The sequence below is a fragment of the Plutella xylostella genome, chromosome 30 (assembly GCF_932276165.1).
Source record: "Plutella xylostella chromosome 30, ilPluXylo3.1, whole genome shotgun sequence".
In the NCBI taxonomy this organism is placed as follows: Eukaryota; Metazoa; Arthropoda; class Insecta; order Lepidoptera; family Plutellidae; genus Plutella; species Plutella xylostella.
In genome coordinates, this window is record NC_064010.1 from 2755362 (window position 1) to 2780039 (window position 24678).

The 24678-nt window shown below is 37.6% G+C and overlaps 2 protein-coding genes across 6 annotated transcripts in view; one reads left to right on the plus strand and one right to left on the minus strand.

Moving 5' to 3' along the window:
* Positions 1 to 400: 400 nt before the first annotated feature.
* The window catches only part of LOC105381494, a 63256-nt gene continuing 38978 nt past the window's right edge, over positions 401 to 24678 (minus strand). The window contains exons 1-16 of one of the 5 annotated variants that reach the window (XM_048632156.1): positions 9111 to 9129; positions 8885 to 8996; positions 7587 to 7750; positions 6964 to 7128; positions 6132 to 6291; positions 5695 to 5765; positions 5067 to 5259; positions 4678 to 4706; positions 4530 to 4575; positions 3947 to 4063; positions 3330 to 3475; positions 2630 to 2729; positions 2084 to 2214; positions 1610 to 1729; positions 1065 to 1219; positions 401 to 594 (exon numbers count right to left, since the gene is read on the minus strand). In XM_048632156.1, the coding sequence (XP_048488113.1) occupies positions 513 to 594; positions 1065 to 1219; positions 1610 to 1729; positions 2084 to 2214; positions 2630 to 2729; positions 3330 to 3475; positions 3947 to 4063; positions 4530 to 4575; positions 4678 to 4706; positions 5067 to 5259; positions 5695 to 5765; positions 6132 to 6291; positions 6964 to 7128; positions 7587 to 7750; positions 8885 to 8972 (1767 nt within the window). In that variant the 5' untranslated portion in view covers positions 8973 to 8996; positions 9111 to 9129 and the 3' untranslated portion in view covers positions 401 to 512. Of the gene's footprint in view, positions 595 to 1064; positions 1220 to 1609; positions 1730 to 2083; positions 2215 to 2629; positions 2730 to 3329; positions 3476 to 3946; positions 4064 to 4529; positions 4576 to 4677; positions 4707 to 5066; positions 5260 to 5694; positions 5766 to 6131; positions 6292 to 6963; positions 7129 to 7586; positions 7751 to 8884; positions 9163 to 24678 lie in introns of those variants that run through there. The other 4 variants (XM_048632155.1, XM_048632154.1, XM_048632157.1 and 1 more) reach the window with 4 other exon arrangements.
* Positions 9863 to 24678, plus strand: part of LOC105395561 — a 44399-nt gene continuing 29583 nt past the window's right edge. Inside the window, exon 1 of the mRNA XM_048632159.1 lies at positions 9863 to 10386. Within this exon, the coding sequence (XP_048488116.1) occupies positions 10353 to 10386 (34 nt within the window). The 5' untranslated portion in view covers positions 9863 to 10352. The remainder of the gene's footprint in view (positions 10387 to 24678) is intronic.

Consider the following 24678-nt stretch of genomic DNA (forward strand, 5'->3'; position numbering starts at 1 on the left):
ACGTTTTCTGATCTTCTAGAGGGTGCTATGATCGCGTCAGTAAAGATTAAAAATATAAACGTAATTAAAAATAAAACTGTCCAGAATAATTGGCATATCTCATTTATCAAATTGGCAAAGTTAAAACGAGACGGCGATAGTACGCGGATAGCCAATGTGTTTCGGTGATAGGACGGATTATATACACATGGGGAGTTAATTTATTATTCCATATATTATTAAAATAAAACACTGTAAAGTTCAGGATGTTTCATTGAAATTACCCTTTTCTTCGTGTAGAGTTTTATCGACAAAGTATCCTAACTTCTTATCATATTATTTTGTCGGTGTAAGCAAATTCGCTAGCCCGTATGTCCACTTAACAAAACTAAATTTTTCATTAATAAATATTTTAATGGAATTGATTCAATTGTGCATTTAATAATAATACCTACATTCATTAAATTTTAAATAACGTGATTATTTTCTTTCCTCTAGTTATTACTAAAACTAGGTAAAAAAAATCATAATTTTTAATCGGTGAGGACCCCTCCAAAAGGGATGTTTTCCTCCATCGGTTCCTTATCTTCGTTCTCGTAGTCATGCTCTTCAAACCTGAAAAATAAATAAGAACCTACTGTAATAGAGGCTAGAGGTACGAAAAAAACGTATCATGTCGCAAGATGTGACAAACTTACAAATTTATATCGCGTCGTGAAGCGTAGGTACCTATGACACGCAGTCACGACCATTATACTTTATAGAGATGTGGCGAAAGCCACCCTTGGTAGATTATGTAACCATGGTAGGTAATACATTTCATCTGGCACACTTTGTGTCGCCCTGTGGCCACCCTAGGCACAGCGGGATACCCCGGGGCTCGCTCTCTTCCCGCGACATCACCTGCCTATCAACCTATAAGGAACGGCATGGCAAGGGATTTTAATTTTTAGTAATGAACATTCCTCCGTAATATTAGGTACAGAAATACGACATAAATTGCTATGCTTTAAAATGATGCCGTGGTATTGCAAGGGATTTTATGATGCCATGCCGTCAGGGTCTGCGTACGCCATGATACTCACACTTCAAGCGGCGGACACAGGAAGTGCCTCAAGTTCCTCGGCATGATCATCTGCTCCTGCTCCCTCGCCGCCTCCTCGGCGTAGCGAGTGAACGCCTCCACTATGTCTTCAGGCACCGGGGGACCTATGCCCGGCACCGCGTAGACCACTATCACCTGGGGAGGAAAGAAATCATGTGAAGTTTTCTTGATACACACAAATAAATGTAGCAAACAACAACAGACAGGACAAAGAGTAGGATAAAAGGTTGCTTCACAAAGGCACCAGAGGAATGGCCTTTTCTAGAACCACATTTTTAATCCAGCTTTATCTGATTCTGCATAAATATGGCGCTATAATCTCTTCCAGGCAACCATAGAGTGGAGGAATACTGTTAGATCAATACAGAAATAAAGCTGGAACCTTATAAGTGTTTACTTTACTATGGATATTTTACCATGCTTATCAGCGCTGGTTCGACAAACTATGGCAAAGAAAGCGCTTTTAAGTTTCTACCTCTCTTTCAGTTCTGTATACGGCCTAATGGATGATCATATGACACTAACCTCAGGCACAGGCGGTACCTCCTCCTCCACTTCCTCCACTTCAGGTACAAACACGTGGAGGTTTTCGTCAATGAACTCCTCCACGATAGACCTGATCATCTCCACATCTTCCGCTTTCGCCTGTGGGGGAATAATACAATACAATACAATACAATCCTCTTTATTTGCACCAAAAAAAAAACAGAATCAATACAAAATAAAACTTAAAAATAACAACAGTACAAAAAGGCGGCCTTATTGCTTATAGCAATCTCTACCAGACAACCTTTGGATGGAAGAGAGTTATATAAATATGTTGTAGTCCGTTTTTCCACTAGCTTGAAGTCGTACCAACCCGCACTAGGCTAGCGTGGTGGTCTAAAGCCTAAAACCCTTCCTTCATTGGAAGGAGACCCGTGCCCCAGCAGTAAGGACAAGATGGATTGTGATGATGATGAAATAACGACAATTAATCTGGTGATGCCTGGCGCTCACCTTCTTCCTCCTCAGCGCAGGGTCGGGCAGGTCGTCAATCTGCTCGTAGACGGTCTCCATCATGTCGGCCTCGAGCTGCCGCGCGACAAACTCGGCGCTCGTGGTGGACATCTGCCGGCCCGACACCATGCCTGACGACAACGGGGGCTGGTTGAAGAATGTAGGTATTGCGTATTGACGTTGACTGTTATCTGTCCAGAGGTCCTATCACGGGCTAACGTCGCAATTCAATTAAAATTTTGATACTAGACAAACATATGGAAAAAGACGCCAACGTAGTCACTAACACATTTGCCTTACATTTTGACAGTGACAGTAGACGATACGCCTCGTAAACGGAGGTTCCAAAATCTTGTTATCGTTTCGTAGTCAAATGTCATGCTGCCGCGGCAGTCATCGAAGTAGATTTTCGAAGAGGTTTTAAAAGAAATAAGTAAGTAATTTAGAAATTTCAGAGTTTTGAATTTCAAAATTACTTATCTCTTTTAAAACTTCCGGTCCTCCTGGTCCAGCGGCGTACCAAAGGGAGAAATAGTCAATCCATACCATAATCGTAATTAGCCGAATGGAATTGCTTCACGATTTCTTTGATCTCCTCAAAAGTCTGCTCGAGGTCGGCGCGCCGCTCGTCTCGCATCTTGTAGCTCTGGGTGGGGAAAGGAGAAGGGGAGAGGATCAGGAATGGGGAGAAAAGGGACGCAAGATCAAGGGGACAAACACGTCAAGTACCTATAGTGGTGATCCTTAAATAAATAAAAAAAATTGTCATTTCAGGAGCTACAGCAGGGGATGCGATGTTCTAACAAAATTTGTGGGTACAAAATTTGTTGTCATTAAAATTTGACTAATTTTTCACGTGCTATGCATGCGAAGTGACTATATTTTATAGTTATTCGGAGTGAAGGCACGTCAGAGTAAATGCTATGAATCGAAGCCGGGTCTATAAACATTAAACTCTGGATTTCAGTAGTAATAGTCGAAAACCTTCAACCAGTGTACCTTATGTCAGGCACTTTGAGATCTACAGAGACCGTCACTGATGAAATTTTACGTATACTTATTTCTATATCCTAATTCCTTCTTCCTACGTACGATGAAGGTAAGTCTTACAAATAACCATCATCAGCCTATAGCAGTCCACTGCTGGACGTAGGCCTCTCCCAAAGCACGCCACTGGATGCGGTCTATAGCTTTCCGTACTACAAATAATAAGCTAGCTACAAATAATACAGAACGTCTTCATTACTTCAGCCACATATTCAGCGACTACTTCAGCTTCTGTCTTTGTGGCGGTATCCTGCGAGCTACCACCTGCCATCATCAGGTACAGCTCTGGCTCATCATCATCGTCATCATCATCATCGTCTTGAACGTCTGGGTAGTCTGGCTCTCCTGGTTAGTTTTGATTAGGGTTATATTAAAATTTTGGATGTCGAGATTTTGCTGTTTTCGTACTCTACGTACTCGTAGAGTTTAGGGACACTATAATTTGTCTACATAACTCTGTAATCTATGCTACGTACGTTTATAAATAAGTATTTAAAAATAATAGCAAATTAATGGGGTCAGTCGGGTTGTCCACTTCGACAACTCTCTCAGCACTAGCTAGCCTGTGTTGGGGTCCACCAACCCGCACTTGGCCAGCGTGGTGGACTAGGCCTAAACCCTTCCTTCATTGGAAGGAGACCCGTGCCCCAACAGTGAGGACGTGATGGGTTGTGATGAATTGATTATAATGTATTCCTTATCTAGTTTCAATTCAAAATTATCATCATCATCATCATCATTAGGCTCATGGCATGGACTCTCCACTTGTTTTACATAATGATTAGTAGGAAACCTAGTAACCCTAGTGTATCTAACCATAGAACTGTATCCTCAGGGGCTCCCCCTCCTCGTTGTATGCTCGTATCTGCACGCCCTCTTCGTCTGTCACTTCGACCATAGACTTCGCCTCCTCTCTACTCTCTTCTACGTTGCCTGTGGGTTGTGCAGGGTGTTGCAAAAAGAGAAATAAAATAATACTTTCAAAATTCGCGAAAAAAAAAACATTTTAATTTTCCATACAAACTTTGTTGGTCACGTGACTTTTTTACTGTGGCCAATGACTTTTTTTCGCAAATTTTGAAATTCTGATTTCAATTTCGGGCTTAGATATATCATGCTGCACATGTAGATTTCGGCTTAGTATACCCTTTTTGCAACATCCTGTATAGTGATAAAACAGCAGTCGTAGCATAGCAGCAGGACTGAGAAAAGCTGTGATAAAAGTTATGTCGCGCTTTTTCGCAAGGGCGCAAAATGTAACAATAGTGATAAAAGTCTTTTGGATAAATGTTAGGTCAGCAGAGGAGAAAATAGGATAGGGAGGATTTTATAAAAATAAAAATAAAAATAAATTAAGTAATGTTGTGTCAATTGTTGATAGGTGATTTTTTTACTTTACCTTCAGCATCGATCAGTTTAGATGCGTTCAGTTCCCGAAGTTGTTTCTGAAACATAATTTTATCATTTAGACTAAAATATATTTAAATTAATGTTTACTAAAGGACAATATAATAAAATACTTATTAGGAAACATTTTATAAACTAACATCAACTTCTGAACTCGGCCTGGCATGAACTGAAAAATATGTTAAATTGTTACTTTAACATCGAAGAAGGCTATATTAATTTATAATAATAATTATGTAGGTAACCATTAACATAACTGGCGTCTAATTACATAATTTACATAATATAAATATAACTGGTAATGCAACTAAGGATCTAATTCATCTACATATTCCAGCGTACCTATATGTATTGTTACTAATTCAAACAGTATTTGAATACACTTTCATACGCCTATTTTTATCATTAAATCTATCTGTTTGGTGCAAGCATCACCATAAAATTTACTAAGTATTGATCTACACTACACTAACGCATTCCTACTTTTCAACTGCCAACCAACACAAAAAACCACAAAAATTCAACCAACTCTTTCTCTCCCTAAGATACTTGTCACGTTCGATCGCTATAGCTCTTTCTACAGACGGCGAGCGCTCGTGTTTATCTCGAATGTTCGCTTCTTCCAGGTTGCCGCTGATCCTCACGGACCTGGACACCTTGTCGCTCATGATGGAGAGACGGTGGAGAGGATCCTCGGGGTTCCAGAACGCTGATGACTCTTGCTGGGGTGGTGAAGGGGAGAATGACATAAGCACGAAATGAACTAATACCTAATACGCTCCGTTGCACGGTATAGTTTGTCATGCAACTCATGCCATAGTATTTACTTTAGGTAGATGGCATACTGCTATAAATATTTTTGGACAATAACTTGTAGGAACACTGCCACGGTCTAGATTCGGGAGATCAAGTGAATAACTCAATAGTGGCAAATTGAGTGTGGTTTATTTATTTAATACTTTATTGCAAAAATATGAGATATAGGTGTAAAAAAGGTGGACTTAATGCTAATAGCATTTTCTACCAGCCAACCTATAGGAGGTACAAGTGATAGTGATGGTGATAATTTAAAACAGTAGACTCTACACTTATAAGTTCTGCAACTCCTGTTCTTGTTTGTGTATCTTATGTATGTGTATTATTACGTTTCTACTTACCGATACTTCAGTAGTCTCTGGTTCCTCTTCTTCTTGTTCCTCCTGGACTGACTCCACCGGAGGGGACGTGCCTGATGAATACATTAATACTTATTTTCATCATCATAATTTTAATTATCATCATCTACATCAAGAGAAAAACTGTGACAATAATATTTATACAGCGCGATACGAGCAAGCGGAGCCATGACAAGACTTCGTTATGTCACACGACTTATACCAGCAAACATGGCACGGATGAAGACGCCTACGACACGAGTCATGTCTTGGGTCTCGTGCTATGTATGTCAGTAGTTTGTTTGGAGTTTTTTGCCGCCGTTCATCTCCAAATCCTTATCCAAATGGGGAGTAGGTAGTTTAATTATTCTTCGTAAAGAATGATGCCATTTGACAACAGACATACCACCTATATGATTAAAAATAAAATCTCTACCTACCCTCCCGATACCCATTATAGTACTTGACAGTGGCGGAAGCGTCTATCGGCGCGAGGAAGCGGTACATCATCAGGAACTGCTCCGCGTCGATGGCTGCGGACCCTCCCTCCGGCTCGTGGGTGAGGAGCTCGCAGAGCAGGATCATGGTGTGGGTGAGGCTCTGTGGAGTAGAGGGTTGTTGTTATCATTGGTTAATTATATACTCGATTAGTACGGTATTATTAGTCTATGATCAATGGTATTATTAGTATTAGAACCACAGAAGGGCTAATTCAACCTGAATGACCATTCCAATAGACAGAGACAAATAAATCATAGGTCAACTTTTAGTCTCGGAATTCAAAAGGTTTTCAAGCTTTATAGGTACCTACATTCTCAGAGCTTACAGAGTCGCGAGCACAAGTTTCGAACCTCCGTTAACGTTGCGTATCGTCAACTGTCACTGTCAAAATGTAAGGCAAAGTTAGTTCCAAAAGTGACATTTGTTTTTTCCATATGTTAGGTGGAATTTCACCAAACGCTAAACGTATTTAGTAGCCTGTCATACGTCTGTCAGTTAGTACAAAATGTATTTAAAATTTGATTTGAATACGTTTAGCGTTTGGTAAAAGAGACCCTTCGTGTAGATTCGAAAATAGTATCGAATCCAGTGCTCGCTGCACAGTATTTATTATGTATCCTGTCTGATTCATATTCAGTTCCAGTTTCAGTTTCACCTTTTACTATTTCAGGTTTAGAGTTCTGGTTGTGGGTGAGGTTTCTCTACTTTTGACGTTTCTTCTACTACTCGTATCGTGACTAAATAAATGCATATCCATCACCGTCATCGCACCTTAGTGAGCATCCCGGCGGCCACGGCTAGGAAGTGCAGGCGGGGCACGGCGGCCGCGCGCGCCTCACAGAGACACAGGATGCGGGACAACTCCTGTACGTCCAGGCACGAGCCCTCCCACACAGCCTGCAGGCGCGGGAGCGGGACGGAGGACATGCCTTCTAGCTGTGGGGATGAGGGATCGTTTATTTGTCATTGCAATACATCAATACATAGCATGATAAAAGATATGATTGATAGCAATGGTGGTTCCTATAGTAGCATTAAGGTCCGCGATACACGGACCGATCTTGCAGTCAGAGTATATAATTATGGTAACGATTTATACGCACGTTTTTTATATAATTTTGCTACTAGTTTGTGTATATTGTATACCTACGAACGATGAAGTAAGTATAGTTCACCATGGAGTTGCAACTTGAAAGCAGTCCATCTATATAGAAAGACTCTACAAAGATAAATATAAGTAGGTAGGTACTTAAGTTTAAGAATGATTTGTATTGTGTACTGTTTGTATTCCTTTACCAATAAATAAATAAATAAATAAATACTTATAGATGCCGCAAGATCTGATCACAAAATAACCTCCCTAAAACTTTCTCGTGAAACCCCCCAAACCTCACCTGACACGCCAGCACCTTCAAGTACCCCCTGGTGAGTCCCCCCTCGGTGCTGAACACCGGGTACTCGAGCCTCAGCTTCACGGGCGGAGGGCGGTGCTCAGCCAGGGCGCTGAAGTACTCATAGGACCAGCGGAGCAGGTCGTAGGGCTGGGTCTTGATCGCCGCTGGGGAGGGTTAGATGGGTATTACTAGGTACAGTCAGCTGCATAACTAGCTATACACTTTTGTACCGTGTCAAACTACCTACTTAACAAAACGTCAATGTTTGAATGAATGACTAGACACTTAGTGAGTTTGACCAGGTTCAAAAGTGTATAGCTACTTATGCAGCTGACTGTACCTACCACCATTGACTTATAATTATTATTACTAGTATAAGGACAGGGCCAACCGCTCAAAAAATGGCAATGGCTGGTCCCAAAATCTCATATAAGTATCTGTCATAATCTGTTGGAATTAGGGCCAGCGCGCGAGTGTCATTTTCTTTCTTCAGGCAAAATTTAACGTTCTGAAGGGCGCGCGCATCCATCCTTTTGAAATCATTGTCAACCACAGACAAATTCGTTTAATGCGCATTCCTCTAATCACAGCGCAGGATTTATGGCGAATCGCGATATACTAACGTTTACTACGTCGATAACGAACCCGTGCAGTGGCAGCTGGGCAGTCAGTGACTAACGCTATTCTGCCTGGCTAATCCTTTCACCACGTTGACCAAATAGGTACCCTAAACAAAGTACACAACTACCAAAGTACCGATTTTCCGCAACATCGAATTCACGAACTGTTAAAAGAATAGTTCAGGCAATGTCTATTAGATGGCAGTAGTTGTTATGCATTGCATGTTCAGTATACCACAAAATAAACGTAGCCAAGAAATTTTGACTGTAAAGTATATTTAATTTACTTTCTTTCATGTGTCTCTCAAGAAGCCCAAAAACATGAAAAGTAATAATTTTTATATATGTCGCAGGCATCTGGTTTAATCTCCTGTTTGATTGAACCGCTAGCCCGTTATATATCCTCCCTCAGCCTTCTTGATTAAGTAAGGATGGATGTTTGTTCCTCTTTCACGCAAAATGTACAGAACGGATTTTGATAAAATTTCATATGCAGATAGCAGATCACCTGAATTAACATATATAGGTTAGGCTACTTTTTATCTCAGAATTACCACGAGAAAACAGTGAAGCGAAGCTAGCGGTAAGAGTTAGTGGGCCCATTAAAATACCTACCACTTAGGTTATTCACTGTAGTTACTGAAGTACCTACCTATAAAATCTTCAGATATCTCTTACCTTTAGCATATCTCTTCAGAATGTACGGGAACTTCGGCGGTATAACGATTTGCTGAGAGCAATACATTTGCTCCACTAGTTCTGGCATTTTGCTGTTTTAGTTATTTCAGTACTGAAAATAATCAATTTGAATTAAATCCGTAAACAAATACTTTAGTCTTTTATAAAATGGTGTGATTTGTAAGGCTAGTTATAAGTTTTATTTATCATTATTATTGAAAATCACCGTGAAAAGTTTTGAATAAAAATAGCTCAATCTTTATTGACAGATTTCGTTGTCATGGCAACGTGTGACCAAAACATCTCTATGAGCTGTAAAGGGGAAGTTAGGGAAAGTTGACTATCTAAGTAGGTATTTAAGCATAACCTATATGAATTGAAATTATTTCTTTTCAGTAGGTATACTAGGTTTAATATTATGATTATGATTTTCGTTTTTTTAGATAGGTAGGTACTTATTAGGTACGTACTCAATATAAATATGAGTAAGTGCTTTTATGTGCCTAATCGTGTATAAAAGGTAGGTAATATACTGTATAGATACAAAATAAATAATAAGATTTATTTATTTTTATTTTTATTTTTATTTATTGGTAAAGGAATACAAACAGTACACAATACAAATCATTCTTAAACTATAGTTACATAGGTCTTATTCTAGTACTTGTACCAGTTATATGTATTCACAACATTTGCCAAAACTTTATATATAGAAATAAGTGATCGCAGAAGGAATAAATATTACGAATATTAAATTATATAAGTAAACAAAACTATGCTTATTTAATTAAGATTAAAAATGTCTGAGGCAATAAAGCGTTCACGGTTAGTTTCCCACGAATACCGATCTCACCGAAACGGCAGAAAATAATCGCAATTTGGCGCCAGCGACAGTAACGCCATCTGCCGGTGGGCCGGCGAACTACGTGGTCGCGATCGATCACGTGGTAGGGAAACAACTTGTCGGCGCAGAAAAAAAACATAAACCTGTTTAGTTCAGTGACGTTTCGCCTATGTTTTTGTGTCGTGCGTGCCAGCAGTTGCCGAGAAGTTAATACAATTTGCGTGAATTTGTGCATTGGAAAGAATAAAAAAACCGCTGTTTACAGCGGCTGCAACAATAACAAGTGAATGTGTTGTTTTTTTACGCCGTATGCGTTTGCATATTGCGTTTGTGCAACTTGAAACTTAACAAGAAGAGACAAAACTGCAGTTGGAGTCGAATGAAATGAGCTAGTCCTCAACTGTGGCTGATAATATCGCATCTAAACAGGGAAAATGGACAACCGGTGACAGTAAATACAGATTTGTGGTCGCAAAGTTTTTAACTATGCATCGACCGATTAACAAAACATTTATCAAGACAGTGTGTGTCGCAAAATAGTGTCTCGGAAATGGGTGACAGGTTGAAACATCCATTTAAGGTGAAACCAAAGACAGTTTTTGTGACGAACGCAGTGAATTCAGGATGATGGATGTCTTATCTGATTTATCCCCCTTGAGTGAGTATTAGAAACTTTCTCCTTTGGTTTTGTTTGCATGTAAAACTAAGGTTTGCTGTCTATGGTTGTAAGGGCTTAGAAGAAAGTAGGTAGGTATACCTATGCGTAGTGCATGTTCTACATTAAACGATCTAAATTCAACAGGAAGTAAAGGATTATTCTGCTTGTGCACTTATAATAGTTAACGTTGATTAAATATTTATACCGACATTGAAAAGACCTAGCAAAAAGCATGCTATGTATACTTACTTAAGTTATATTTTCTACGATTTATCTACTGGTGAATAATATAACAATGTTATGAATCTTCTGGGTTCGTAGGTATTTAAATCTTTGATAATCAATATGACATGACCTTTGAAATAATGTCATATGAAGTTACCGTACCTTCCTACGTAAATATTGTATTCTTGTAAAAAAAACAAGGAATAACTTTAACCTACAAAATAGATTCTAGCTGATTGCAATAAGTGCCAAATCTTGCTGCATTACGTTTTAAAAAATATACATCTAACTATTTAAATATAAGAACAAATCAACGACTATGTACTTGGAAAAAACTACAGTGTCATCAGTGCAAAGTAAAAAATAGTGATTAAAGTATTCCCGCCTTTTTAAGTATTGTGTGTATTTTAGATTTTCATCAAGATAAATAGTTAAAAACAATGCATAATGCCCTAGACAAAGGAAACGGGTATACAATAGGAAGTAACAGCATATTTTAGTCGACAATTATTTTCATATAAGTACTTAATGTTGTAAAGAAGCAAAAATTTCGTTTTATGAAAATCAAGAGTTTTTTTTTAAACCACTTATAGTCCTGCTATTACTGCAAAATCAAACATCTCAAATTATCATAATTTTAAAAGTAGATGCCATCATTTGAAGTTATGGAGATAAGCTGGAAATTATTTACTACGATCTATAAATTGGACTACTACCCAAATTGAGGACAGCAATAAACTAAATGCTCTGTTTAGTAACCAAATCCTGTGAACTAGAAAAACATCGGATTTTCTAGGTTTTCATTTCCATTGAAGAATTCCAAGAATCATGGACAATCGGAAGGGTGTCGGATGAAACAAACAATATTATGCGGATGAGGTTCAACTATCAATAGTACGATACACGAGGTGACTCATAATTCACTGGACAGAGCAAATTGATAGCGACAAACTGATTAATTAGCTATCACTCGTGGAAACTAAAATAAGCTTCAATGGTTATACCTAGAAGTGCTCAATTCAAAATACATATAAACAGAGACTTTAAAGGTACCAATAATTGAGGCTATAGAATTGTAGCAAACTTCACTATTTAAATAATATAATAAATAAATAATAATATATATATATATTTAAGGATGTCAATGCACAATTCAAATTATTTCCATCTTCAAACCTAATTTCCGGACCTCAGCTCAGTGAGACAAATCGTGAATTTGACAGCTAGATGACAGTCAAATCAAAGTCGACAACGAACTACGCAATAGCAGACCCCAAACGCACACATAATGGAGCTAACAATATAACAACTCCAGGCCAGACATAATACGATAACGAAAGGACAGATAAACACAGATCAATTGCAAAACATGTCAAGGAGCTCGAGCTTATAAAATTCTAAATTGGCTAAACCAAAACTGATATTGGGTCAATGCAGTTTGTACCAGTCCAAGAAGCCACAGCAAACAATGATACAAAGGGTACACGGGAAGATGTCTGAATGGCTGTGGATAAATGAATCGTGTGATGAAACGGCCGTGGCGATGGGGACACAATAGGGCTGGGCAGTGGATGGTTTTATTTCTGGGATGATATCGCCGGTGGCCATTATCTGTTGGTTGATGTGTCGGCATTGTGATCGAAGTATCTAAAGTTTTAACACATGAACTTCAAGCGGATTTTTATTGAATAGGAGGTCTTCTTTGATAAAAGACAAGTAGGTATGTAATAATTGTGCTTTTAATTTAACTTCTATGCTGAATTTGATCACTAGATTAAATTTGGTATGAGATGTGCACTTAGACGAATCTATAACGTGGCTAATAAAGACGAGTGCAACATTATTATAGTGCTTAATATAGTTTATAATAAATGGACACCAAATTTAAGTACATAGAACTTTGCTACTGTCATCTCTCATAAAAACCGAGATCAAACAATCCAATTAAAGCGTAATGATTCAAAACAATTACTTAACTTTTTAATGGTTGTTTTATGACCGGAAGTTATCATTATTAGCGCTTGTGGCTTACACCGGCCGTTGCTTATCTGACTATGTCGGTAATACCAACCTTAAGCCCACTATACATGTTGGTTTGAATTGGTCGAATGTAGGCCATCGCCAGTCTAGACAAATCAGTACCAAACAATTGCTACCATCAACATGTTGGACGAGTGAAGAGCTGCTGCCAGCACAAGTGTAAGCTAATGTGATGACACTGGCTCTCAAGATACAGGGTTACCTAGCTTGAATACGCTTGTTTCCAATAATTATTTTTTTAAAAGATACAACGTTACGTTCGTTTCTACAATACACCCTTAGATACCGCTTTGAAGTGAGATAAGCCAAAGAAAGGGACTCTGTCAAGTCATCGTTATTATCCTTTCACTTGGCATCACATTTGATTTGTGCCTTGGCTCGGCCGATGAGGTGAGTGGGCCACCAACTATCACAAGTGTTTGTCCATAATTCCACATACTTACCTATCTGATGCATCGGGCCACCGTAGCTTGGCCAACATGAGGGCAACCAATCGCATTGTTGCATGCATCTTCGCACGGCCCAACCCAAAGTCGTGACCTGTTGCTATTTTACTTCTAGTGCAGCGCAAAGGTCAAGGAAAGAGATTGTAATAGATAAATAAATATGGCTGCCGACTGAGACAGTGTAGTAAACATGTTTTGACTTTTGTATAGAATGATGTGAGGTTTATTACGATTTACGTAAATTAAGCGAAAATACTTTATTTGACATTTTATTATTTAAAATACTGGATAGTAAATTCGTTTTAATCTGTTTAGAAGCGCCTAGGCGTTTATATTCTAAATGTCAGTAAGAAACACAACGCCAAATTACACATTGGAATAAGCACTATAATTTAGTTTCATAGTTTAAAATTTTTCAATAGTCCGGTTTTTTTATCAGTGGTCAAATATTTATTGCCAGAACTCAAACACATTTTTTTTTGCGACAGCAACAAAATTATTAAACACATAATATACTATCTGACTATTAGTAGTTACTTAGTTTATTATTCTGTGCTATTAGCTAAATCAGCCATATTATGAAAAACTTACCTAGTAATAACAATGTACTTAGGTAAAAAAGTCAGCTGAGTAAAATTAGGGCCAATCTTCCCTAGCTTCCCCTATAACCTTCATTTGACAATGAACGTTGTCATGGATACTCTCCAAGAAATAACAAATCGCACCATAGACTAAAATGTAGAGTTCGAGTTTGACTCCATATTCTAAGAATCGCTTAGTCCAACTATGCTAACTTTGTAACGGTTTATTGTGTTCTTTAACTGGTAGCCCCTTAAATTAATGAAGACAAGACTTTTTCTATATTATTACAATATACCCAACTCTCTTTATGTTGGCACTTGTTTTAGTTGCTACTAAGTTAGCTCTGTCAAACTCGAGTTTGTATATCAAAGCGGTTTTTTTCCACCCCCGCATCTAGCGGTCATGTAGTGGTCACCTGAAACTAGTTGGAACCTATAAAAGATGCATCTAGAATCTAGGCTGACACTAAACCTGTTTCATGTTCATGTTATGAGTTTGATGACTCACAGAAGGGGGCTTAGCTTACTACAGCGCTTTGGTATTATCCTAACTAATATTATAAATGCGAAACTAACTGTGTCTGTCTGTCTGTCTGTTACTCTTTCACGCCAAAACTACTGAACGGATTTGAATGAAATTTGGTATACATACGGTCTAGACCCTGAGAAAGAACATAGGCTACTTTTTATCTCGGAATTCCCACGGGAAATCTTTTTACGGCGAAGCGAAGCTCGCGGGAACAGCTAGTATGTCATATATCTGAATTTATCTGAGTCCTGAAGTATGATATAATTATGAAGTAGTAAATATCTGCTCCTTGCTAAATAAAGTGCGTCCACGTTACTTCATCGGTATTGCAGACGCGTTTTCTTCATAAATTTGTGTAAATCCGTTTGGTGCTATATGTACGATACCAACCGGACTTACCTTATAATTTCAATTAGGTAATGAGGAATTTAGGTAACCTACTCGTATGGTCTATTCATGCAGACGAATCAAACCTCAATTTTAGGAGTCACTTAAAAATAGCCCAGAGAACTTCAAAGACCACACAATACGTCTTGAAGTGTCACCTAAATCGGTCATCTGAAGACCTTTGCTGCTCCACCGAAGCTCAAATCAAGCTCTTAGCCAGTCGGGATAGAGTTCACATTGCCTCGTCACGATCGCACCACACTTGGTATCACCGTTGACATAGTAATGCAGAATTTCCGCTGGATATAATAGATGAGATTCTTGTGTACAGTCAGCTGAAGATATACGTGTGCCACCCCAGGGCTAACACTCGAGTTTTATGATCCACTGATGATACGTGACATGGATAACCTAACCAATGTTAAAGACCCTCGGCATTCAACAGTAAAACTCTAAAAACTTTTGATCGGCTTAACCGATTTTCTTGAAACATCGCTAAGAACACTCGGGGTAACATTAGGTAGTTACTTACCTACGACCATAAAAAAATACAAAAAGAAAATCTTATTATTTTAATTATTTACTTGTGACCTATGCTGTATCAACTGTATCTTAGGCCCGGGTCTCCTATTTACGCTGTAGGTCCCGTCCAGCGTCACGCCGTAGGCCGCTTCACAATGCTTACTACGTCTACGCGCCAACGTCGGCGTGTGAGGGAGACCGCATCAGTACATTTCTATAGTGAGCATCGTGACGCGGCCTACGGCGTGACGCTGGACGCGACCTACGGCGTAAATAGGAGACCCAGGCCTGAGCAGTCAGCGACTGACGCTTTTCTGACTGGCTAATCCTTTCACCACGGTTACATACCCTAAACCAGCAGGGCGATCACGAAAAACAGCAGGGCGATCACGAAAAACAGAGCTAACGTATAGAATGGAATGCGAGTGCGACAACTGTCAATTCTATAGGTAAAAAGTGTTCGAAAGTGCTGTCAAGTTGACACTAGTCGCACTCGCATTCGATTCTATATTGTTCGTGATCGCCCTGCAGCTTTAGTGTTTATCACCGACACGCTCAGAAGAAGAAGGTCTATACACATTACACACCCATGAGAACCTATCTATCTATGATCCTATCATAGTGTTTGCGCTGGGGTGGGATAGATATCTCGTTTGCTGACTGTATCTATTGTTTTCGCATGTAATATGCTTAGGGAATGTATACATTCACGGTTTAATTGCTATTTAAATTATAATAGGTACTTACCTAATAATTAGGTTTTATACCTACATGGTATTTTAAACCGACAGGGGGACTTACCCCCTTATTCATAGAGAAGTTACAAAACGTTTTAACTAATACACTGTTTTGTCCCTCTCCGACAAAGAACAATTTGTTCTTTGACAGAGAGGGACAAAACAGTTTATTAGTTAAAACGTATTGTAACTTTTCTATGAATAAGGGGGTTAGTCTATAGAATTTGATTGAGCTAGCTACCCCAGTTTTCCCCTGAAAAAACTAGCTTAAAAGCGACACAAAACTATTGCATAAGTAAATGATTACATCAATTTTGTGACCATGTTAAACATAGGTAGCTATTTATAAGTGGAAAATAAATTCAAATGTAAATACATACAACTGTTAATTTGTATGTTTTACATCACACATTAGCATATTTCGACACGCATTCCAACAAAAATAATAAAGTACGGTCTATCTTGTAAAAGCATTACTAAATTTCTTACACGAAGTAATTAGTAGTTTACATTATAATTTCATATAGGTACTTAATATAAGACCAGAATGCTCTATCTATATCTAACGACTTCTCTCCGTGTCCCAACGATTATGGAATCCTCGACATACATAGATTGCTATAGGTAGCTGTATCGTCCATTACGATCAGTTTACTCCATACTTCGTATAAATGCACACACAGATACAACTATCAAACCTACAAGACCCTTCTTTTACCACCACAGGCAGATTAGGTCGATAAAGGCACCTGCTCACCTCCCCTATGGGTAGATACGCATGATCGGGCACCGCCACGTCTGACTATTGAATCTACTTACGTCCAATTTATTGAATTACGATTTAGCCATGAAAACTAGGGACCAATGTATGTAGGACAGTAAGGAAGTGGAAGAGACAGTTGAACACATTCTGCTAGCATGTCCATCTACAACAGAGACAAGATTATCTATTCTTAAAATAAATAAATAAATAAATAAATATAAATATGTGGGGACATCTCACACACGGCCATCCGACCCCAAGCTAGGCAGAACCTGTGTTATGGGTGTCGGACAGCTGATATATCTACACAAATACATAGATAGATAGATACTAAATATAAATATCAACACCCAAGACCCGAGAACAAATATCTGTGTTTAAACAAATATCTGCCCCAGCCGGGAATCGAACCCACCTCTTGGACCAACAGAGCGCCTATCTCAGCTACTGCAACACCCAGGCTTGCTGCTCCAGTTTACTCGGGAGCTAGGCTGGCTGAGCTGAAATTATGGGGATCGATGGGGATGTGACTCGCTTGCGAGTCACACACTTTTCGCTGTACATTATATATGTACTCACGTGATAGGTCGCGACCCGTATCGCCGTTTTTGAATGAGTACAATGCACTGAGAGATGTCGGGTATGTGGGCAACCCACAAAGCAGGGCAACCCGACTGTCAGATAATAGAATAGAAACTATGAATTGTGTATAATTATGTATGTACCTACAGTGTGTTAGGTATAGCCAACCAAACAGATAAGGTCCACCTGCTGACTGGGTCATGCGGACAGTTTATTTACTTTGTTTTTGTATGTGACACATCATATTATTGTTCGTGTATTGTAAATCTTAGACTTTGGATATTATATTTTTTAAGTATTTTTACCTTACGATTACTTAGGGTGAGGCCACACGAGGCCTCGTCCCCGCGGCCGCGCAAAACTCACAAAATTACGCTCGTGTGGCCTCACCCTTAGAAAGCTTGCTAAGAATATACCAAGTTCGTTGCACAGTGAACAATGCAATATTGCTATTCTAACTCTGTACTCTGAACAATAACCTAATGTTGTGCTTTCTGGTACGTTAGCAGAATACTAAATTGGCTTTTTATTTATTTAGGTAGGTAATTCTTTATTTTAGAGATATAGGTATTAGTGCAAAAAAGGTGAAATTGATGGTACTTAATATAATACGAAAGTACCAACTTATGTATTTTACAACAAAATAGTACTTACATACTTGTCATCCTAACTAATCCTAATCCTAATCCTAAGTAATATGTGTAAGTAAGTGTTTCTGTCGGTCTGTCTGTCTGTCTATTACTCTTTCCCGCCAACACTACTGAACGGATTTGAATGAAATTTGGTATACAGATAGTCTAGACTCTAGACCCTGAGAAAGAACATAGGCTACTTTTTATCCGGCTAACAGCTAGTATATGATAAATTTAGAAATTAGATTATATCTGTAGGTTTTTCTAGATCTAGATAAACTAAACACTAAACTATTTTAATATTTTATAAGTATACTTACCTAAGTATTACTCAGATCGGCATCCAGTACTAAGATAATATTATTATTAAAGAAATATTAATGCCATTCCGAAGCTAACAATACGACTCCCATGATGGGAAAAATTCAAGACAATGGTTTAAAAAAGTCTAGAGAGAAATAGTTATGTCTCTTTCTTTCTTATTGTGTGTTACGTTGAGAGCTGAAACACCTGTGTTTGGCACTTTGCGTTACGAAATTGGAACTACTGTAAGTTAGTAGGTTATACAAGAATCTATGCATAAGCTATGGGTGCCTGGTAGGTGTGGAAGATAATCTTCGTTTAACATTACTATTTCCAGCGAAATTAATATCGTGGTAAGCTACCTGTAAGGTAGACCATTCTGTGTGAAATACATACAGGGTTGTTAAGCCACCCAATCTCACGCCAGAAAGCCAGTAGTCGACCTAGGTTTCTTAGGACTTTCCAGAGACACCGGAGATCCGAAGGTTTTTGCTCGTAGGTTCTCCAAGATGCAAGACTGTAACGAAGTGCTACCAAAGCCTAATAACTATTTTTGGTTCGCATACAACTCTTGGCACATATAGCATAATTAGCATCAGGCTCTCGGAGTAAATGACTACCTATATGGTTTTACCTAAATCTACCAAATACCTACCAAATCGAAAATATGCAGAATACCTCTACATTACATATACATACATACATATGCACTCACGACTGTAATCCCCGAAGGGGTAGTCAGAGGTGGCTCACAAGCGAGCCACCCACTTTTCGCAGCACATTTGTACCCACGTGATAGGTTGCGAACCATATCGCCGTTTTGGAATAAGTACAATGCACTTAGGATACACATCTCTACATTACCTTACCTTATTAAATACCAAATACCTAGGTAAGTTTCTGACAATAGAGGCTAGGTCCACCCATATTCTGTACCTAACAATATACTACCGCACTTATACCTGAAATGTTCAGTGCGACCACGTAAACCTTCGACTTCGACTAAATTATAAGTTGAAGATTATTAAAAAGCAATATCACGCTTTTTTACTCTCTAACCAGCCGACCACAATAACCATGAAGTTCCTTAAAAAAACTTAAATTGAAGTGTGTATGTAACCTACGTATCTTAGTGTGTGTATTACTCATAGCCTAAGCTCTATGTCTACCCTTATTTGGACACTTAATAAACGTCACTCGTAGAATTCGGTTGTTTCACTGATATCCTAAAGGGCCCCACTTCATGGCGACCCTGCCGAAAGTAAAATATAAAAATAAAGTCAAAAGTGAACTAAAGTGAATTTTACGTAAACTCTTCGAACTTTAACCATGGGGAAGACAATGTCCAAGGAGGAAATTATCATCGCACAAAATGCAGCTGGCGGAGAAAATAGTGCGTCAATCGAACAAATTAAACTACACTTAAGTGCCATGACCATCATATTCACGGTCATCATGTGCGTGTTGCTGCTTGCTGGATGCTACTTTCTGCTGAAAATGTACAAAAAATGCCACGTCCAATGGATCCAGAGAGAGATGAACGCTCATGCTATGCAGCATTGGGCCCCCCCGCGCCGTCGTGACGAGAAAATGGAAGTGTAAAAGTGTTAGTGAAATGCGTTTATAAAAAGTGGAAATTAAAAAATACACTAGACTTTATTACGCGATAATTAAAATCGGCTATAATCAGTGCTCGAACTCATCCGAACATAATACGCCGCGACGTATAAGGAAAGTTTACGAATTCCGGAGCTCGCCCGACGCTCGACATGTCTTGTATGGACGAGGACAATTCTAGTAAATTGTGTCTTAACTGCTAATTATGTTATGTTTATGCCTTAATATTTAATACATTTAATATGTTACAAAGGTTATGGAAGATTTAAAGGTATACTATGAGAAATTAGTGGATATACGAAAATATTTAATTAAAAAAGGTCAAAGTAGGTACAAAGGTAATGTGATTGAAAATAAATTAGGAGAATCGAGACAAATAATATTAGAGTGTGAATCTATTTTAAAGAGGCATGAAAAACAATTAAAATCTAATGATTTTATTCTAGTTACTAGAACCTATGATAAAATTAATTCTTTATTTCAGGAAATATTAAACTTATGTAATTTTACAGATAATACTACCAAAATGGATTTTGACATTAAAACGGCGTGTAGTTTGTTGCCAGTTATGGATGGTTCAGAGAGTACCACAAAGCGGTTAGTAGACGGAGTCGAGATGTATGCTGACATGCTGGACGACAGTGGTAAGCTCTTACTAATTACTTTTGTGTTAAAAAGTAGACTATCCGAAAATGCGAAGTTGCGATTAAATTCAAATTATACATCTGTGAAAGAACTGATAAAGGATTTAAAACATCGTCTTTTTACACAAAAATCATTCACTGCTATTCAGACTCAGTTGCTAAGAACTAAACAAGGTTCTAAGTCTATTGAAGAGTATGGCTCGGAGTTGGAGAAACTTTTCACGGACTTGACTATTACACAAGCCGAAGGTGACACTACAAAATACGCTTTTCTTAAACCATTGAATGAGAAGCAGGCCATTAAACAGTTTTCGGATGGACTACGAAATCCCAGGCTCAGTACAATAATATCTGCGAGGAACTACGCGAACTTAGCTGATGCTATCCAAGCTGCAAAAGAGGAGGAAATGACTTCGTCGTCTTCAATAAATACAGGTGAGGTTATGCAGTTTGCGAGGTCTACAGGCTACTACAATCATGGACGCGGACGCAATCGAGGCGGAAGTGTTAGTAGAGGTCAAGGTCAAGGTCGTGGCCGTGGTTTTCGGACGTTCTACAACAATAATAGGTACAATAATTCTCACCGCCCTGATTATAACAGTAACGGTTATGGGTCATTTAATAAACCGAATTTCAATGAACGATTTCAAAGAGGGAATAATTATCGTGGACGTTTTCAACGTCCTCAAAATATTTATCACGTGAATGGAAATGAAGAAGAACCCAGTCAATCAACCGAAGAAAATCAATCGACAAATAATTTTTTTCGTGCCTAATTATGTACTTACTTGTTTTGGTAATGGTAAATTTGTACAATTTTCGCTAAATTCAAATAATTATTTTTGGCTTTTAGATACCGGTGCATCTTTATCTGTTATAAAATTTGAAGCTTTACCAATTTCTATTCCAATTCATTTTGAAGAAGTGGTAGTAAACGGTGTTGGTGGACAAATTATTTCAAAAGGATACGTTAATTTGAGATTGAATTATGAATCAAACAAAAGTTTTATTCACAAATTTTATGTTTTCGAGAATTTACCTATCAAAGCGGATGGCATATTGGGATTAGATTTCCTTACAAAATTTGAATGTAATATTGATTTGGACAATAACAACTTGATTTTAAAACATGAATTCGAACCACCGAGCGAAATTAAAATATTTGATGAACCACACTATCAGAACAATACTTTAAAAATCCCACCCCGTAGTGAATCAATACATTTCATTAAATTAAAAACAAAACTGAAAGATGATAGTGTTATAATAGCAGATGAACTAAAAAAAGATGTTTTCTTAGCTAGTTCAATAATAAGCCCAGGAAAATATACCATTCCAGTTAAAATACTAAATGTAAGTGACAATGAAATATCTTTACCTGCGTTTGAACCAAACATTTACTCATTATCAGATTATGAAATATGTCAATTTACTAAAACTAAATCAAAGGTAAACAGAGCTGAACAATTAAAAAATCTGTTAAAACTTGAACATTTAAACAATGAAGAACGTAATTCGATAGAATCAATCTGTAATAAATACTCTGACATTTTCTATGTACCAGGAGATACATTAACAACTACCAATGTATGTGAACAGAAAATTATTTTAAAACCCAATTCTACTCCAGTATATACTAAACCTTACAGACTACCTCAATCCTTAAAACCAGAAATTAAAAAACAGATACAAGATATGATTAAAAACGATATAATTGAAGAAGCACAGAGCGAGTGGTCTAGTCCTATTTTGCTGGTACCCAAGAAAAGTAATAACAATGATAAAAAGTGGCGTTTGGTAATTGATTTCAGAAAGCTCAATGAAAAAATAGTTGATGATAAATACCCACTACCCAATATCACAGAAATTCTAGATTCATTGACAGGGGCAGTATATTTCACTCATCTTGATCTTTATCAAGGTTATTATCAAGTAAATTTGAATAAAGACAGTAGACCACTAACAGCTTTTACTACAGACACCGGACAGTATCAATTAAAGCGTATGCCACAAGGATTAAAGACAAGTCCCAATTTTTTCAGTAAAGTTATATCTATTTCTATGTCAGGATTGAATTTTGAGAAATGTTTCGTCTACCTAGATGATCTTATAGTATTCGGGAGGAATCTAGACTCTCATAATAAAAACCTAATAGATGTGTTCGAACGATTAAGAAAAGTTAATTTTAAATTAAGTCCCGAAAAATGTCAATTTATGAAAAAAGAAATTCTATACCTAGGCCATGTGGTAACTAAAGATGGTGTACTGCCAGACCCCGAAAAAGTTGCTATTTTACAAAAATACCCAAGACCCCAAAATACCGATGAAGTTAGAAGATTCACAGCTTTTTGCAATTATTATAGGAAATTTATTAAATCTTTTTCAGAAATAACCGTTCCATTAAATCAATTGTGTAGAAAAAGTGTACCATTCATTTGGACGAACGAGTGTGAATCAGCATTTCAGTATTTAAAAAAGTGTTTGACTACTCCACCAATATTGCAGTACCCAAATTTTGATGCCGACAATGAATTCATAATTCAAACCGATGCATCTGGCATTGCTGTAGGCGCAGTTTTGTGCAATAATGATTTAAAACCTGTAGCTTACGCAAGTAGACCATTAAACAAAGCCGAACGCCAATACCCAACTGTTGAAAAAGAGTTAGTTGCCATCGTTTGGGCTATTAAATATTTTAAACCATATATTTTTGGAAGAGAATTTACTATTTTGACTGACCACAAGCCCTTGGTATACTTGTTTGGCATGAAAGACCCGTCTACTCGTTTGATGAAATTTCGACTTTTGTTAGAGGAGTTTAATTTTAAAGTTGTATACATTAAAGGTAATGAAAATGTAGTAGCAGACGCTTTGTCAAGAATAGTTGTGACATCTGATGAATTAAAAAGAATGAATGAACAATTTGTGAATGTGATGACGAGAGGACAGAAAAAGAGACTAGAACAACAGTTGATAGAAAGTAAAAAGTCAGGAGAAAATTCAGGAGATATAGATTTGCCTACTGACAAGTGGCCTGATCAACCACGAGTCGTAGACATACTAAAGAAACCGTATGATTCAGTAGAGATGATTTTTATGAAAGAAGAAGAATTACAAAAGTTAAGAAATAAAAATGAAATAAGAGAAGAGTATGAATGTTTTTCAATAATAGAGAAAAAGGGAGCTCTTTGTATCAATCTTAATTTCAAGGCATGTTTCTCACGAGCTGAGTTTGTGCAAAAATTAAGTTGGTATTGTGAACAAGTCGACATTAAAGAAATATGCATAGTAAAAACTAAAGATAATGTAGAATTTGTGAAAGATTTATGTAATGAAATAAAATTAAGAGAAAAGTGGTCCGGACCACGAATTTGCATTCTTAGAGGTGTTACGAGTATAACACAAGAAAATGAGAGGAACTTTATTCTTAATGATTACCATTTACTCCCAACAAGTGGACATGCAGGAGTGAGGAGAATGGTTAATAACATAAAACGACGATACTATTGGCCAAACATTGATAAAGACGTTCAGGAATATGTAAAGAAATGTTCGAAATGCCAGTTAATGAAGCATTCTCGACATACAAAACAACCAATGGAAATGACTAGCACAGCCAGTTCGGCTTTTGAAAAGATATTTTTAGATTTAGTGGGCCCGTTAGATAAGGATATAGATGATAACTGTTATATTTTAAGTATTCAGTGCGAATTAAGTAAATTTGTACTTGCTTATCCACTTAAAAATAAGGAAACGGTAACGGTTGCTAGGACTTTCGTTAACAATTTCATTTTAATCTTTGGTATTCCGAAAATCATAGCCACCGACAGAGGAACAGAGTTCGTGTCATCTACAATGAATGAGGTAAGTAACCTACTTGGTATTCAAAAACTTACATCCACTTCATACCATCACCAATCAATCGGAGCACTCGAAAACGCACACAAACATCTTGGCTCATTTTTGAGAATTCAGTGTGAGAAGCACCATGACTCTTGGAGCTATTGGCTACCTTATTGGTGTTTTGGTTTTAACAACACTGTCCATACTGCAACAAAATATACGCCATACGAACTTGTTTTCGGAAAACCTAGTAATATTCCTAGTAGAGTTATAGATGATAATAATACTGTATCGCCTTTATATAACCATGATGATTATGCATTAAATCTTAAGTACCGTCTTCAAACAGCATGTAAAGACGCTCGAAATAATTTAGTTTTAAGTAAAGAAAAACAAAAACAATATTATGATAAGACAACAAATCCAATAGTATATGAAAAA